This window comes from Amia ocellicauda, chromosome 17 (assembly GCF_036373705.1).
Source record: "Amia ocellicauda isolate fAmiCal2 chromosome 17, fAmiCal2.hap1, whole genome shotgun sequence".
Lineage (NCBI taxonomy): Eukaryota > Metazoa > Chordata > Actinopteri > Amiiformes > Amiidae > Amia > Amia ocellicauda.
The window spans coordinates 10,664,603-10,676,826 of record NC_089866.1 but is presented as its reverse complement, the minus strand read 5'-3'; the positions used below and the strand labels follow the sequence as shown (position 1 = coordinate 10,676,826).

General features: G+C 45.5%; 1 protein-coding gene across 1 annotated transcript in view; it reads right to left on the bottom strand.

Moving 5' to 3' along the window:
• The window catches only part of trrap (transformation/transcription domain-associated protein), a 115,954-nt gene that overhangs the window by 48,448 nt on the left and 55,282 nt on the right, over positions 1-12,224 (bottom strand). Inside the window, exons 51-59 of the mRNA XM_066690242.1 lie at positions 11,728-11,874; positions 10,855-10,974; positions 9,357-9,644; positions 9,011-9,148; positions 8,620-8,732; positions 8,242-8,377; positions 5,356-5,547; positions 1,347-1,542; positions 788-1,053 (exon numbers count right to left, since the gene is read on the bottom strand). Coding sequence (XP_066546339.1) covers positions 788-1,053; positions 1,347-1,542; positions 5,356-5,547; positions 8,242-8,377; positions 8,620-8,732; positions 9,011-9,148; positions 9,357-9,644; positions 10,855-10,974; positions 11,728-11,874 — 1,596 coding nt within the window. The remainder of the gene's footprint in view (positions 1-787; positions 1,054-1,346; positions 1,543-5,355; positions 5,548-8,241; positions 8,378-8,619; positions 8,733-9,010; positions 9,149-9,356; positions 9,645-10,854; positions 10,975-11,727; positions 11,875-12,224) is intronic.

Sequence of the window (12,224 nt, the reverse complement as noted above, 5' to 3'; positions counted from 1 at the left end):
ACGAGAAGGCTGGTCTTCTGGGGAAGTTGGTCAGTTCCAATTTTACGCCATGTTCATATTTATAAATTAGATAACAGAAATTGTTTAATTAGTTTTGCATTTTTCTTTACACTGAGGTACCCCCCCCTTCCCTTTTGCCTGTCTGTCTTAGAGAAAAACAGCTCAGTGAAGCTGGCCTTGGATGCTCCTTCATTCCACTGAAAGAAATCAGGATACTGGCGTGTGTTCAGTCTGGGGGGGGGGGGGGGAGGATCATGTTTGAAAAGCCTTTGCAGAGAGCATTCTTTCACAGTCCACAGAGCAGACTGATTAATTGAAGCAGCTGAGACAGACAAAGTCATTAAACTGATACTCGGCTTAATAAGAATCACCTTTTCAATCTTATTAGCTCTAATCATTAACATCAGATCATTTTTCTCTACTTTGCAAAACCACGGGTGCTTTAGATTCCAAAGTCTCATCTGGAGCTAGGTGAGGGGTTGCAGGAGAAAGAATTTAAAAAAAAAAATGTAATAAAGATAAAAACACCCTTTAAACTGATGCTACACGGCTTCTGCTCCTCGTATTAGATCAAAGCTGAAGCAGGGATTTGGCAAGAGCAGACCAGATGCTGTTACTCATTACTATGGGTAGTGCTCTTCTCCAAATAACACACTGTGGATTTAGGCCTGGGCTAAATCAAAACTTCAGCTTCAGGCCCATGAAGCTTTTGTCCGAGTTGGTGACGTGTGTTAAACGTGACATTTTGTCCAAGATCCCAACTTCTACAACAAAGAAGTGTCTTTACCTGCATGCACTCGTTTTTGCCCATGACCCCCGCCAGCTGCAGGTAGCACTTGACCTGCTGGCGGATCTTCTGGAAGCAGTCAACGATGGGCACGGTGGGGATGGTGTGGATGCGGCTCAGGATGTCCAGTGCCACGTTGACCAGGCCCTGCTTGCGGCCGATCTTGCCGTACTGGATGATGGCGGAGGCTGAGGCGTGGACGCCCAGCATGGCGTTGTTGGAGCTGGGGTCGTGCTGGGTGCTGTTCTCATAGGCCGTGACGATGGCTGGGGTTGGGAAAGGAGACGTGGCAGAAACAGTTATCGCCATTGACGAGACACCAGCAGCTTGGCTCTGCTGCAACTTAAAAGCTTTAGGAAACAGGATTCAAGGGTTACATTACATTACGATTTTTGTGAATCCTGGAAGATGCATTGGATACAAATGCCATAGTGCAAGACTGAGGTTTAGCAAAAAAAGTATAATTCACTCTTGTCTAGGGTAGTATTTCTCTTGCTGCCCAGGCTCAATGACAGTGTGCACCCCCTTGTGGAGGGGCTGCAGATTCACAGCAACATACCTTGGTAGTGGTGCTGCCTCCACATGAAGATGCTGCTCCAGTGCGAGAGGTCGTCGGACACGATGGGCAGCCGGTTCCTCCAGGTCTTCACCACGGTCTTCATGTCGTGCAAGCTGGTGTTGCGGCCCAGGTTGGCGGGCTGCAGGCCGGCGTTGATCTGGGCGGCTTCCTGCAGCTCGATGATCTGCTGGGCGGCCTGAGTGGCAGGGAAAAGAAGCCAACATGTGAGCACCAACCAATCCCTTTTTCCTCATGCTCCTGTAATAACTATGTGCCACCTGTGTGACCAAAGCAATATGTGCCAGCTGGCTTCTTAGAATGTATGTATGTATGTATGTATGTATGTATGTATGTATGTATGTATGTATATGTGCATGTATGAAAAAGTACAAATAAGTGACTGGGGCAGTTTTATGCATCTGCAGGACACGACGTGACTTCACCACCTTCACCCTCGAAAAGGTGAACCAAAACAGGACTGTTGAAAATCAACAACCAGTATCCTTAACGTCAAGGGCTTAAATGTGTAAAAACAATTCTGTTCTGGTTTGTGTGGTTTGCTGCAGGTTTTGTTCAGTGCAGTTGGGCTGGATTGAACTGCACTTTTTGCAATAATAATAATAAAAATAACAGCAACAGCAACAACAACAGAGCAACAATTAAAAAAAAACTAAAAACTAGCATTCAGGCTTGATATGAATACTGACTAATCCACCAATGTGTTTATAATATTGACATTAAATTAAAATAAACAAATTAAATTCATACTTTTTAAGACTGGTACATCTCACGCATTTATTCACAAAGGACCATGGGCATATGAGAGTGGGTGAGTTAAGAGGCTGCAAACCTTTTCAACCTTACATTCAGTACAACAAAATTAACTGAGAGAGTAGGGAAAGGGAAGAGCGAGAGAGAGAGAGAGAGAGAGAGAGAGAGAGAGAGAGAGACACACATACAGAGAGAAGGTGGGGGGGGACTGATAAGGACACATTCTATTCTAATCCGGGCTTTCAAAGATAAATGTCCCGAATCAGGCCCACAACTTACCAAATCACATCGCTAGAAACAAAATAAATTAGGCAATATAATATTTTTCACAATTATCTATAGTATCAGCTGATGCTACGTTATAACCTTCACTGTGTGCTCCCCATTCATCATGTAAATTTAATTTTCTCGCAGGTATTTAATCACACAGTATCTGATGGAGAAAAGTAATTACCGCCGGTCCTAAACTTATTGCCGTAACCTAGCCACTCGCTACCATCCCTGTCTTTTTAAATCGGTTTTATTGGGATTTCGTTATTTTTTTTATAATCGTATATAAAGGGGGAATTGGGGGGAAGGAGTTGTAGCTCTTTGTTTTTATAGTAAATTGGCCTTTTAAAAGGACGTTAATTAGAGGGACTGGGGTTCAGTGTGACTGTGGCAAATGTATTAACAAGTTATAATGCATTTTATAAGGATCTTAATTGAAACATTTTGAACCCAGCTCTTCAATATAAGGTCTTTGCCCTTTGATTTGTAGCCCTGCCTGTTTGTGTACAGTTGGAGGATTCACAATAGTTACTTTCCGTGGCATAGGAGTCGAGGCGGTACACAGCCCCGCATTCATTCATTCGTTCATTTCTATTTATTGGACTGCATCAATGTCTAACCATCTCTGAAAATATCAATACATAGAGTTTCATGAACCTTCAACTAAACGAATCGCCATATAAGTCAATCATAAACGAAGAGTGTGCAGACTTACTGACTACAAGTACACGTATGCATGGCTATACACACACGTACTTAAATATATCTTCTCATTAAACTTTGAAACTGTTACAAACAGGAAACTCAGGATCTCCTCACACCAAGGTGACATTTTCAACAATTTACCAAAACGAGAAAATACAGTGACCGCAGCAACCGCAGATGTGAAATGCACACCCATATGGGTGGTGGGGGAAGGGGAGAGGAAATTATGATAATTTTGTATTCTGCTTATAAATAAGTGTTGCAGATTGTGAGAAACACTGCAGGCCAATTTTTTTAAAGTCTATAATGCCTGTAATAGCCAATGTAACTGAAGATCAATTCTGCGCTAGTTTGGCTGTGTTGTGTGCCCTTATCACAGTTTAAGACAGACCCCCCCCTTGTCTGCAGCCCCACGGCTGGCACAGGGGGCACAGCTGCCCGCCCTGGCACCCACAAGGCAGTCTGGAGCCAAACCAGAGCCTGCCCAACCACTGCCATCTGCCCTGACAACTACACCAGCCAACACAACTCCCTCGGCCTCCTCTCTATTGCTGCAAAACTTCTACCTGAGCAGGGTCTCGTAACACAAATGGTATTTTAAATCTGTTTGAATAACTGATCATTAAGCTATTAAACACATAGTACATTTGGTTTTGTGTCTTCTTGTAAAGATTCCAAACTAGGCACCAAAATATATCAAATCAATAAAAAAATAAATAAATAAAAAAAAGACTTTTTATTTAACTTATCTGGACAATTTGGAAAACTTAGCATTTCCTTGTTGTGGGAGGTTTATTATAACATACAATTTGGATGGCAACCCTACTTTCAGCATACCTGCGCCGGTGGGAGTGTGCCTAGAGGAGATTGAGTGTACAATTTATCGATTATCTGATCTCTCGACCGCGGGTTTAACATCCACAGGAGGGAACTACACAGATGCCCAGGAGAAGGCGTGAGGGGCTTGCAGGAGACGTGTTTGCTACTTTGGTGAGATGGGCAGACAAATGTAATTTCAATCGTAGGAAGTTTCTATTCAGACTGCATTCAGGGAGGATCAGGGCACCCTGATCCCAGTGCAGACACTAGAGCATTAATGTCATCTATTTTGTGCCAGGGGCTGGGGGGGGTGTTTTTCCCATGTAAATGTGAACAGAGACTGACAGCTCTCTGGTACTTTGCCGAATCCTTCTTCCAGAGCGACAGTACTTAGAATTCCACAGCGCAGCGAGACAAGAGAAACAGAGTGGGAGAGGTGGCGGGGGGGCACACATCAAGTCAGAACCTTACCATTGTGAAATGGCAGATTATGTTCATGGCTTAGCTGTCAGCCTCTCAAGCCCCAATGCTAACAATGAATTTTAATAAAAGCGTTTTGTTGGAAAAGAACAATAACTTATTCGCCATTATCGTGGGGATTGTGGCTGAGGCAGAGAGGTGGAAAGAAACTCGGTCCGTTTAAAAAGATCTTTTGTTTACTGTGACATTGCCCTCTATTTGTATGGCCCTTTTTATTTATTCATTCAGAAAGATATAGATGTAGATATATAGGTAGATATAGATATATAGACAGACAGACAGACGGACAGACATACTTGACAATGGTGCAGAGCTATCCAACACTGATAATGATTTGAACGGCAGAACCTGCTACTCCTTGGGAATATGGTAATAAATGACAAAGGGTCAGACATTTCCTGGCCCCCATTATATCTCAGGAAGGCCTTTTAATATCCAGTCTCATTTTACTTTACAATAGGTGTCTAATGAGCGCTCAGCGCTGAATGTGAGGACTCTGACTCAGCAGGTGTATTACACATTTCTGCTGATTCTCAATTCAGCAGCGAAGCAGGAGACAAGCTCTTCCACTTACTCCCGATAACTTGCCAGTGTGGCGTGGTGCCCCTTTTGATTATCCCGAAACCCTATTAGACTTCAGTCTGTGCCTGACTGCATCTGCAAGCGTCAGTGCATCTCCAGCTCTATGTCCTCTTCCCTCGTGAACGTTTCCCCTCAGTAAATCAGCCCCGTAATTTGGATGTGCGGCTCATTGTTTTCCCAAGGTTACTCTGCTTCTCTGTGCTTTTCCACAGTTTGATGCATGGTTGACTAGACCACTCCATGCTTTACTTTACTGTGGACATATCCTGGTATACTACAGTCATTTCTGAAAAGGGTTAGAAAGGACACATTTGCTTGCAGGCATGCCTTTCTGAGCACAGAGGGGCGTGTGAGTGTGAGTGTATGTGTGTGGTGGGCTCACCTGCAGTAGGGGAGTGTGTACATGGGACACAATGTGGGGCAGCCTGCGCCACTCACGAATCGACAGACTGCTGGCCATCTCCACCAGCCTCTCGATGTAGTTGAGTTGCTGCTCCTCTGGGTGACAGATGGCTAGATAGCCACGGTGCATGTTGACCTTCCATGCCATCTCTTTAGGACAGCTCAGCTCCACCTGGCACACACAGATACACAGAGAAAGAGAGAGACAAAGAAGGAAAGAGCGAAACGGTGATATAGCTGCATCACTGCAGTACTGTAGCTTGTGCTGGCACTACACACAAGCAATCACCTTGCTCTGCTGATCCAGGTGGGAACCAGTCTGACAACCTGCTTTAGAAGCATCACCTGATTACGATAGGGAAGACCTCCAGACTGGCTGCTAGAACTTTCTTAAAATGTGTCGCTGAACCCCACTCTCCTGTTTCGGTTTAGGAACTCATTCAATTTTCACAAGGAAAAAGACTAATCCAGGATGAGGGATTAGAATTAGAAAAGGAAAAAAAACAGAAGAGGAACCATCTGGAATTTAAATAAAAAAAGAGAATTTGGCTTTAGTTTAATTTAGACCTGTAAAAAAAATGTAAACCTGTTGTCAATATAACTTATCTACGGATTCAATAAAACACAAGACCACATGGAAAACTGCACTAATCCTTCAGCTTTAAGCATGGACAGATGCCACGCTGCCCACCCCTTGCTACACCCTCAGTGTAGCTGACATTCCTGTGTGTGTCAGCTGGGCACAGTACAGACTGCGACTGCCCTGGCACGCTCCTGTCACCCAGCGCGACAATGCCCAAAACAAACTTGCCTTCAGGTTACTTGAGATGTAGAGTGGTGCTCTGCTGCGAAAAAGAGGGGGTGGGTCCCAGTGGGCACTGGCACAAAGAAATGGGCCCAGCGCACAGTGCTCTACTGTGGGCATCGTGGGCGACTGGCTGCCAAATCAAGAAAAAAGGACTTACTTTATTGGAGGAGTTGGGTTAGGGGGGGCGATGATAATAGGTCATCTGCAGAGGGTGTTTCTGTCAGAAAACGACGGAAAAAGAATGTGCTGGCTGTGTGTTGCAGCAATCTCGGTGCTATGCACTCGTAAATCAAGATGTGAACTAGTTTTGGGAATGCAGCATGAGAGAGGGAGGGTGCAATAATTAATTGTGTAAAGTCACAATAAACCAAAAAATATATATAAAATGTGTCCACTTGTCTACATTGTTGTGAGCACAACTGACGAGAGACTGCAAATACAAATGCAGAGGAAAAGCTCAGCCCACAAGAGATGAGAGCGTTGTGCAGGACGCCATTATTCTCAGAGAATCCTCCATCTAGCATTAGTCAAAACCTTGTTACAGGGGGTCGTGATGCCTTCAGTCAGGTCTGCAATGGGCCGTGATCGTCTGCTCCCTGTCACTTCTGCCTGCAGCCAGAGCCTCCATCGACCCCCTCCTCCTGATACCCCCCTCCTTGGATGAAAACCCAAGGCCTCAAACTTCACTCCCCCGTCTGCACACCACACCGGGGAGACCGTCTCTGATAAATCACTTCCTAGCAGATGTTTAGGCCATTATTCAAGGACAGCTCCGTAAATATTGCACAGAATCCGAAGGAGGGTGGGTGGTAGCTGTGGACAATTTAATTAAGTGTCACCTTAGGACAGAAACCTAAATGGATTTTCCCGAGGCCTCTTGTACATCAGCTCAGTACTGCAGCACATCTGTTATATCTAGTTACCATTCTGCTTGTTCGTTACAGTGTTACTGCCCTTACGAACAGGGAATTTTACATATGAAAAATGACGGTGGGGGCAGAGACCCTAGTGAAGGGGGGTTAACTTGGCCTAATGGATGTCGAAGACGCATTACAGGGAAACAAAGTAATACACAGTGCAGCTGGACTATTTTTGTTTGAGATTTTTGAAACATGAAATAGAGCGACTTAAAACAAATGATCATTCACTTCCCCACTCGTTATGTATAGCAGCGAGTTGAGGGAAGGAGACCACGGGGAGGGATTTTGGATTATTAATAAAGCTATTATTATTATTAGATGAAAAATGGTCTTTTGCAAGACAATCTTTCAGTCGAGGAAAGAAAACTTTTATGTTGTGAACAGAAGTGTGAAAAAATGATCCATATCCCTCTGAGATGAGGGAGAAGAACTGCTAGCAGCAAAGGCTGGGGCCCCCTGCCCTGGCATTTATCAACACCCACAGGAGGAGAGAAGGAGAAGCTGTGGGGGGCCAGGGGATGGGGGGTGGTGTCTCTGTAGCGGCTCACTGGAAAGACGGGCAGCCGAAAGGTGAATTGATCTGCTGGGACACACCACTGAATGGCAGGGGTGGAGAGTGCGGGGCAGACAGGGAGGGCGCCGGGGGAAAATGGCACTAATGCATCATCACTGTCAGGCCAAGGAGCACTGAACCCCGTGAGAGCATCATTCACCATGCTGGCTGTCCGCCACCAAAACCCCCCACTTCCTGTAAACTACATAAGCTGCTACTCCAGCACCCCAGGGCCCGCTTACTAAAAGGTTATGAACAACGCTCTATGGAAGTTAATAATGAAGATTTTCCCAAGAAGCTCCCAAGTGTATCACCAACCAATCCCAGGAAAAAAAATCTGTGGTGAAAACTGTAATGCTTCCGAGTTGACAACCTTTGGAAAATAGACTCTAATAGAACCAAAACAGGAAAATACAATATGAAAAGTTGAAAAAGGAGATTGCACTGATTGAATCTATTCAGTGCTTAGACCCTAGACTGATTTGCCTCCCAGAATAAGGCCGGCTTTTGACACACTAAGAGACTAGTACAGGGGGTGGGGACTCCAGGGCAGCAGGTGCAGAAAAGAACACTCAGACATTGTACCTGGACCAGGGCCTCCTTCATAGCTGCCCAGTTGGAGACTCTCCAGGCACACTCCAGGACCAGGTAGGGGTTGGTGTGGCCCTTAGACTGGCCATACTCTGTCAGCGCCTCCCACTGATTCAGCTCCTTTGAACAGCTAAACACAGAACAATAGAGAGGCACGATTATTACACACGAATATATACCGCACTCCTCTCAGACTGTGGATTCTCTCGGCCCTGTTATCATAAGCACAATCACGACAATGAGATCTCATCCCAGCACATTATCCGTCGACTATGGTCCTGGTTAATTGTTCTGAAGCAAGGCTTGACGTGAAGCAAAATTATCCTTTGTATTTTGTGCACTTTCTTTTCTGAGTAAGAGTGCAGTGCTTACCGGATCCAGTGGTCCTCCCACAGCTGATACTCTGGGAAGATGGCTGGGGATGCGTTGTTTCTCTCGTGCTCTTTGCGCGCTTTCTCCATGGCCTTCTCGTAGCTCTCCTGGGCCTGTCAAACACCACCCCCAGTCAGTGACACTGCCTTTATCTACACTCTCTCTATGCCATCTCCCTCTCTTGTCATTTTGACTATACAGCATCACTGCCAAGCAAATCTAAAGCCCGACACCAAGATGCATTTGTGTTTGCTTGAGAATTGAGCCAAAGTCAGCTGTAATGGTTTCACACTATGTCATTTAATTATAGGGCAAATGCATAGCAGAAGAGTTAGCAGTAAGCCAGTCAGATGTTCTCCAATACCATTGCATAGGTGAACTCTTCTCTCACCTGTTCAAAGAAGCCATGCTGCTCATATGCAATGGCAGTGCTGGTCTCGGGAAACTTGCAGCGTTTCTGCCAGAGCCCAGCCCACATATCCTCTTCCTGTAGCAGAGAGTACAGCTCCGCCAGTGAGTCTAGGATCTCCTGTACAGAACAGAGAGAGCAGAGAGAGGAGAGGAGAGGAGAGGAGAGGAGAGAGAGAGAGAGAGAGGGGAGGGGAAATCAGATTTCTTTCAGAGTACAAGGAAGCCATGAGAAAATGAAGATATGCATCTACACACACGTGACCAGACAGGAAAGGGCTACACAAACACCAGCAAAAACATTTGATTCCACAGACGCCCTGGCCTACCTGCTGGGGAGGAGTGATGCTCTCCTGCTCATAGAATTCGGTGGTCTGCTTAGGTTTGATGTGCAGGCTGAGGCCCTTCTCAAAGGCCTGCTGCTCCAGCATGAGGGTGGAGCGCAGCCACAGGTTGTGGGTCTTGCCCAGGTACTTGAGCACACAGGGCCGGATGGGGATGGGGGGCACGCACTGGGACATGGCCTCCACAAAGCAGTTGAGGGCGCTGGGTTGGCAGTCCCTCTGTGCCTGGTGGCTGCCGCTGCACAGGAAGGGGCTGATCTCTCCCGACAGGGCCTGGGTGACAGCAAGGAGGACAGTGATTGGGCATACGCATACAAAATCAGGTAACATACTGGAGTTTTATATGCCACTTGTGTGCCATTTAACATCAGCGCTGCATCATCTACCAGCACCTTCTGAAAACAAATCTTTCCCATTGGCACCTGCAGGTTGACCTCAATATATAGTGACATACTTGTATCACCAGCACTGCCATGGTTCACACTACCCACTGCCAGAGGTCAGATCACACCTTTGTTTACTACAGTAATGCATCCAGTTAACTATTCAAACACACTATAGTCTTGCATTTCCTCTGCTTGATGTGCCGCAGTGTAGGACAATGAATTACACTCAGCCAAGTGATAATAATCATCAAATGAGTGGTTTAGTGCTGGGGTAGGTGTTTTTATTTTGCAGATTATTTGGGAAGCAACACCCACCCCCCCCCCCACCCCAAACTTGAGAGGAAAAACAGACACAGATAAATCATTTAAGCACGACCCTGTGCTTTTAAGGTCTTGTACTGGTGTTACCAAAGCCCAGAGCTTAATTCCTCCCTTCCACTCTCTACAGAGCTAAATTAAGTCTCCAGAAATAGCCTGATTTTAGGGAACGCCGATACAGACCATAATTAACTTTGTGGCATTCTTCTTATCCTATACAAACAGGAACAGCCTCAAACGCTTTGTTTAAAGCAAAGGCTTACACAGAAAAAGAAACAAAAAAAAACTGGAGAAAAATAAATGCAAATAAAAACTTAAACATAGGTTGTTTATTTTACGATTCATTTTTCCCCAAGTTGTTTTTTTGGGGTGTAAATATAAACACAGCGATGTATTATTGCACGGTTACATCTCTCTCTCTTGTTCAGAGGCCTTAAAACATGGTGAATAATTTCTCCAGCATTACAATGGCCACAATGGAGAATTAGATTAGTATAAATGTATGACCTACTTTTTAGGCACAACGATGGATATTTTCCACTTCAAAAGGGGGAAGAAAATAGAATTGATTTCTAATATATATATATATATATATATATATATATATAAAGATAATTTTTTTTTCCCCTTCAGTACTAACTCAACTTTGATGCCTGTCCCCCCTACACTGCCCCACTCATTTAGATGTTGGCTGTTAAAGTATCCCCCGCCCAATGGAGAATTGTGTGAGCTGATACCTGTTGCATTGTGGGAGTGCTGGGGTGCGTCTCTTTACTCACATGCTGCTGCCGGTCAGAGAGGATTTTCCAAAGTCGGGGGAACAGCTGGATCCAGGTCTTCTCTGCCAAAGGAGTGGAGATGTGGCACAGCTGGACCAGGGCATTCAACAGCGCTCCAGTCTGGCACAGGAAAGGGGGGGTTGAAGACAAAAGTGAAGTGAAGAGCATATACAAGGTCAAAAAGTTCTCACCCTAAAGCTGCCCTTTAGGAATCAACATTTTGGAGATATAAGGTGAACAGTGACCACAGGCCCAAACGCTGAGAAGTTTGGACTGTTTCACTTGCTGCAGGAGAGCAATCTCTCCAATGAGCTATCCTGTCAAAGTCAGCTTACAGCAATTAATAAGCATAACCAGAAGCCAATTCCTCAAAAAGTACAGTCTTTGCAGCTGCAACTCTACCTTTGCCAGATTCAATTTAGCTCAGCCTGCTATTAGAATATAGGAATCGTTTACATTAAGACCTGCACATGCATATTTATAGCATAATTTATGGGCAGCAGGAGGCTGAGTAATCAAAAAGGCTGTGGGGGGGGATATCAGAGCAAACAGCAGCATCAATACTTGGGACTAAATAATGCCTGTCTTCACAAAATGCCTGCCTATCTTGTCTGTCTCGGTCTCACTAACTGTGGAAAGCAGACTCCACTCTGATGCAAGATCGATTGTTGCCAATGCCAAGCCTAAGGAATGCAGTCCAGCAGAGTGGACATGTTGTGTTTTGAGCACTTCTGACATCAGACTTTATTGAAATGTAAGCTGGGGTGCTGAGCCGCCATATGGAGTTCAAACGTTTGGCACACAGCACATCCCTGTACCCCCCATTACCCGCCCGACCCCACAGCATTGGAGAGTGTGGAGAAGGCCACTGACCTTGACCTCTCGAAGTGAATCCAGGAACTTGTCATGTCGGTTGGTCAGCATGTGTAGCTGGTTCCCGGTGTCTCGCTCCGCTTGCTCCTTGGTTTTGGGAGTGCTGGTTTGGTCCCCAGGGGCCAGTTCAATGTCAATCTCCACATCCTAGAGAGGAGAGGAAAAAGAAATTAGGAATACAGAGAGAGAGAGAGAGAGAGAGAGAGAGAGAGAGAGAGAGAGAGAGAGAGAGAGAGAGAGAGAGAGAGAGAGAGAGAGAGAGAGAGAGAGAGAGAGGTGCTCCTGGATCTGCACAGACAGTTGCCTCTCGCTCTCTCACGTTTGGGCTGGCTAATCTATTTTAAATGACGGAGGCGGTTCATTTGCATTATCAGGTTAGCATAATTACGGCGTTAGCTATCAATCTCGCAAATGCAGTTCACTCCTGGAGACGCTTACGGACTGAGGAACATGTGTGGATCCTGCAGAGTTAAGTGCTGCTGCATGTTCAGCCAGGG